Raw genomic sequence first — 6,131 nt, 5'->3', positions numbered from 1 at the left:
TTTTTCTCTTCAAAGGGGCTCCGGAGGTCAAATCTGGGGATCGGTTTATATGGGGGCTATATATAATTATGGACCGATTTCGATTTCAATTTTTGCATGGCCATTAGAGACCGTATACTTACACCATGTACCAAATTTCAGCCGGATCGGACGAAACTTTCTTCCTTTAGAGATTCCGCAAGCCAAATCTTGTGATCGGTTTATATGGGGGCTATATGTAATTATGGACCGATGTGGACCAATTTTTTCATGGTTGTGAAAGACCATATACCAACATCATGTACCAAATTTCAGCCGGATCGGATGAAATTTGTTTCTCTTAGAGGCTCGGCAAGCCAAATTGGGGGATCGGTTTATATGGGGGTAGGTTAGGTTAGGTGGCAGCCCGATGTATCAGGCTCACTTAGACTATTCAGTCCATTGTGATACCACATTGGTGAATATGGGGGCTATATATAATTATGGACCGATGTGGACCAATTTTTGCATGGTTATTAGAGACCATATACTTACACCATGTACCAAATTTCAGCCGGATCGGATGAAATTTGCTTCTCTTAGAGGATCGGCAAACCAAATTTGGGGGTCCGTTTATATGGGGGCTATACGTAAAAAAGGACCGATATGGCCCATTTGCAACACCATCCGACCTACATCAATAACAACTACTTGTGCCAAGTTTGATGTCGATAGCTTGTTTCGTTCGGAAGTTAGTGTGATTTCAACAGACGGACGGACGGACGGACGGACATGCTCAGATCGACTCAGAATTTCACCACGACCCAGAGTATATATACTTTATGGGGTCTTAGAGCAATATTTCGATGTGTTACAAACGGAATGACAAAGTTAATATACCCCCATCCTATGGTGGAGCGTATAAAAATTTGTGTCTTAGCATCAAATACGCGAAACTCAAATTTAAAAGAGAATTGCGTCTTAAATGGATCCCTACTTAAATTCCCCGCTTCTTGGGCTCGGAATCAATACCAAGACCATTAGAGTAAAGAAAAAATCTTAGGGGCCAGGCAAGCTTTGCTCTTCCAGGAAGCTTATGAAGCAATTTGGATGATCAGTGCGCCTTCTCTTAATTTATTTCAAATATAGTATTTCCATTTATTTTATGGTTACAACTCTATTGTAAACTTAGCATTTCTCGATCTAAAGTGACTGGTTTTTGCGTTCGTTTGTTGAAGGGTTCTTTCAAGATTTTCTTGCAGGTCATTGATATCTGAAACGATACAAATAAAATATTAGAAAAAATTTAAAAAAATTAAGTAAAAAAGTAATTCGGCGCTTCTAGAGTATAAGGTGTAACATTGATATCGGAAAAAAATTTATAAAATCCCTAGATTCGGGATTTCAGAATATAGAATCCTGGGATCAAAGCATCCAAATTTTTATCAGATCAACGCGATTATTCCATATTGTCCTTGCTTTTTATTTTATTTTATGTGGCATATGAACTAGTTCAAAGGAAGACCTTATCGGTTACTTAGATTTTTGATGAAATTGTGCTTTTATGGTATACGTAATGTATAATAAATTCTTACTCAAGGTATGCCATAAATGTTTATTAACTCAATTTATCGGGTATGATATCTAAGGGCCAATTTATTAATAAATAATGCTAAAAAGCCACAAATTTAAAAAACTGGAATTAGTATTTCGGGATCCCGAAAAATCCCAGGAGTCCAAATAAAAAATCCGGGATTCGGGATTAATCCCGTCCAGGAAATCCGGAGATTTCGGGACGGGATTTATCCCGGGTGACAGCCCTAGTTTTGGACATACGAGCAGGGCTGCCAATTTAGCCGATTTATCATGCCGATAAATCGGCTAGATTTTTTACTCACAAAATGGACAATTCCGATTTTAACGATATCGTATTAACTCCGTTCATTAGACACATAGTTTAGAAAGTTAAAATTTTTTACATTTTGAAGAAATTTTTGAAAATATTAAAATAAATTTTTACAAATTTTGGGAAAAAATTCAGAAACAAAACATGGAGTACTTTGGCTTTTCTAGTTTTGTCACAATTCGTCCAAATAATCATGATTCTTCCACACTCCACAGAAAAAGTAGAAATTTTTAAGCAAAAAACTAAAATTAAATGATAGCTGAAGAATAATTCATTCGAAGGAATATTCTGTTCCAAAAATAACCTAAAATGAAATAACTCAAGTTGTTTTAATACCAAAATTTATAATGATTTACTCATAATGTGCAAAAGAAACTTACTAATTATGATATAATTCTAGTACAGTATAAAAAAATAACCACATATAACCAGATATATCTATCGGAAATACCATAAAAAATCACCTTATTTTTGAAAACACGGGACTTTTTCTTGAGTTTCAAAATATTTAATTTTTAAATAAAAATGTTACTCAATTAATAAAAATAGATTTTTTATACAAAAATTACGAAATAGTTTTGTTTAACTAGAAAATGATTTTTATGTTAATGTTATTTGCATACAAAACTGATTTCTTTATATTTTATTTTATTGAAATACATACATGTGAAATAAATACTTTTGTTTTGTGTTTACCCAAAAAATATGTTTAAGTTTTAATATTATTTACATAGCCGATTTTTTACGTTTTTTAAAATGCAAATGCCGATTATGACGATTTTTATCGAAAAAAGTGACGATTTTTCTTGAAATTTTATTGGCAGCCCTGCATACGAAAGTTGTTTGTGTTGTTTACAGCAAAAAACTGGAATCAAATCATGAACATTTTCGACGTGGACTAACTCAACACGTTGACATTCTTTAAAATTTTGAGCTGTGAAACTGTATCAAGGACCCGCGTATTCAACTGAGGCCATAGTTCATTCCATGACGAATTGCGTGAAGGTAGTCGAAAATCGGTTGTTGTTCCGGAATGTGACAATCTTAGGCATTAGCATTCAATATTGCATAAACATTTGACCTTGAGGAAAAAACTGAGAATGTCGTAATCGTATCACTAAAACAACGTGCACCTGACACGAAATTGTCGTGACTGACGAAAATTTTCGTGACACGCGTAAGTATTGAGTGCGCAGAGCGTGATTAACCGACCAAATGTCGTGAGTGAGAGTGAGCTACGAAAATAATAATGTTCGTGAGTGTGCGGTAGTGACGAATTTCGGAAAAATACGCTCGCGAAAATAATCCCACTCACGAACATAAAACTCTTACGAGTTGAATTCATTTGTATTTTTAGTGACACCTGGAATGTTTAAATTAAAAAAAAACTCTCGATTATTATCATGCTCTGATCAGATCCCTCATAAAATTATAAAAAAAATCGTGCGTGAGTAGGATTTTTCCGTCGTGAGTGTACGTGAGTAAAATATTACCTCTATACACAAGCATTTGTTGGGCAATTATCTTTCAAGAGATCAGGAAAACCAACCGCTGCAGACGGATCTCCCTTCACCACGACAATGTGAGCTCTTGCACATCGGCTCAAACAACTACATTTTGGGCACTCAAAACATCGATTTGAAGGGTCATCGCCCGTATAGCCCTGACTTGGCTCCAAATGTCTTCCGTTTATTACCGTAAGTACACACTTCTGTAACATATACCCCAAACACATTTTGCTTCAAGCATATATATTTTCAGGATTGGTCCAATCAAAATATTGTTTGAATATTGTTTGTACTATTCAATCATATTATGTTTCACCTTAGGACATACACTGGTAAAAAATAGTTCATGAAATTTTCTTTGTGTGGATATATTTTGAAGGCGTCAATTGGTTACTTCCATTATTTTACTCGCAGCATACTCTCTAGGTCTCTCTTTCTAAACACTATTTTTTTAAATTAATATATGTATGTTTGCATCTAAGCATATTATATTTACAAACATTTTATGTCCCAAACATAATTTGTTCTAACATATTAATATATATGTCCCCAAACATGTTATGTTAGTTTATGAACATTATATGCTTGCACTTAAAAATATTGTGTTAAAAAATTTCCAAACATATAGTTTTTACACCCTAACATATGAAAAACAGTCTTTTTTGTCCTTGTAAAAACAATGAGAGGTCAACGTTTTTCGACCCCTGAAGAAGATGCCTTCAGAATGCGTGTTTTAGAGATATCTCAATAAGAGTTGCAGAAGTGCTTCGACAATTGGTTCAAACGTATGTACAGATATTAGTGCGGAATACTTTGAAAAAACAGTAAAACAATTTACGTTGATTAATATGTATTTTCGTTCTCTAATCCCGAAATATGAAGGGCAACTCTCGTATTCATCGATCGTGTGGTTAAAATAAATGCCGTATATTATCGGGAAATGTCCTAAATACAGAATTGAAGTTATGGGCAGACAAAAGTTTCGTCCGCACTTTCAAACTCAGAACCATCGCACTCCACACGTTTCATCATACTTACCTAAAATAAATCCACATACTTTAATAGTCCTCAAATTATCTCGTACATGGGGAAATCTCAAGAGACCTTTCAGAAAATTCGTACTAAGAAGATCTTCATGTTCCCCATAGAATACCAATCGTAGAGCACGATTAGACCACAGTAAGTCCATCCAGAAATCTTGGGCAGTCTTATAGATACGATAAGGCAGTACAACTTTCTTCAATGTTGTTCTCACATTACGGCCATTTTGGGGTTTTTCCTTAGCATCATCTATGCCATCAGAGGTTTGAATTCTAAGACGACTCAATTTAAGGTTCTGTATCAAGATCACTAAAAAACACCAAGAGAAAAGTTTACATGATGTCAACGAGAGCTCCTGAAGACCAGACATTTTCAAAATACTATAACGTATGAGATAAGGATTAGGTACATGAAGGACCTTTAAATGGGGACACTTGTCCATAATCCAACTATCGCTTATGTCACCATTTAACCACTTAATGGTGTGTAGATTCAATGCGTTATTTGTAGATTTTCGAAAGGCCTCCGAAATGGGATAGAAGTAGATAGTGTCAATTCGAATGGATTCTAGGGAAGATGAAAATTGCATTTCTTCGATGTTTCCCAAAACTCGAGTGTTTATTAGATTGAGCGACTTTAGAGACATCAACTGTGCCAAAATCTGTTGCAGATTCGACGAGGTAAGACCTCCACATGATTTTAATGTCAAATGTTTTAGGGTTTTAAGAAAACCAAATTCTTCTACATGCAAATCACAATTTTCCAAATACAACCTACAAAGTTTAGGACTGCTAATGGCCATTAATTCCAAATCTGGTGTTGTGACCTTGGTATTGCAATCCATAACTTGTAGCGTAAGATCACGGATATTGCAGAAATCTCTTAGGTGATGTTTAAAATGAGGCCAAAACTCAAATGAGATATTTCCCATATGGAGAACTTCCAAACAAGCACTATATTTAATTTGCTGAACTGTGTCCGCTCCAAAATCTACAATGTTTATATTTTTCAATACCAAGTGGGTCAGACGAAGCTTTGACAACATCTCGTATAGAATATCATACTCCATATTGGGTAATTGATCATGTTTTTCACAACATAAAATCAACTCCCGAAGGCGTGATAATTTCGCTAGCGTGGTAATGTCCAAATTGTAGCCAGGAATCAAAGGATTCCACGCCTCACATGTGCACTCGATGAACTCTAATTTGTTAAGCATCTCACATTTTACCACTATCAACTCCAAGATATTGGTGGTCACCACCATTTGATTGAAAGCCAATTGACGAAGATGAATAAACATATGTACATTCCGGAATGCTATTCCCATGCTTCGGCGAAAAATACAGTATTCGGAAAAAACACCTAACCTGTGGACATATTTCGCCACATTCCTGAGAAAGATATTGCATTTATCATATTTCAAAGACACTTTATATTCTTGACATTTCTCCAGCTTTCTGTGGTCCTCATAGTCATCTTCATATTCCTCCGTTTTGGTATTAGTAATTACACTAATATAGGGCGTCTTATAAATGTTCAGCGTACGATATTGTTTCTTCCACAACTTTTTGGTAATGGCGTAATGAAATGGCTGACAAATATCCAGGCATTGTATTTGTTCTTCCAGACTTAAATATAGAAAAATCTTTGATAATATCACCTCATTCTGGAGCAATTTGTCCATATTTTATTTATGACTATCGATCTGAAATTGC

General features: G+C 35.1%; 1 protein-coding gene across 1 annotated transcript; it reads right to left on the bottom strand.

Moving 5' to 3' along the window:
* Positions 1–1,017: 1,017 nt before the first annotated feature.
* On the bottom strand, positions 1,018–6,131 carry LOC142233778 (uncharacterized). Its single transcript, XM_075304811.1, has 2 exons — positions 4,411–6,131; positions 1,018–1,231 (listed from the first exon to the last, which is right to left on the bottom strand). Exons 1-2 carry the CDS (start codon positions 6,098–6,100, stop codon positions 1,128–1,130), a joined length of 1,794 nt encoding a protein of 597 aa, XP_075160926.1. The 5' UTR covers positions 6,101–6,131; the 3' UTR covers positions 1,018–1,127.

The sequence above is a fragment of the Haematobia irritans genome, chromosome 4 (assembly GCF_050003625.1).
Source record: "Haematobia irritans isolate KBUSLIRL chromosome 4, ASM5000362v1, whole genome shotgun sequence".
Taxonomy (NCBI): domain Eukaryota; kingdom Metazoa; phylum Arthropoda; class Insecta; order Diptera; family Muscidae; genus Haematobia; species Haematobia irritans.
This window is presented reverse-complemented; position numbering and strand designations above follow the sequence as displayed.

Excerpts from the sequence above, each read along its gene's own strand:
- LOC142233778 (XM_075304811.1), bottom strand. The coding sequence starts at position 6,100 with ATGGACAAATTGCTCCAGAATGAGGTGATATTATCAAAGATTTTTCTA. Across the intron at positions 1,232-4,410 it reads AGTATGTGGATTTATTTTAG|ATATCAATGACCTGCAAGAA; the intron begins GTAAGTATGATG and ends GTATCGTTTCAG.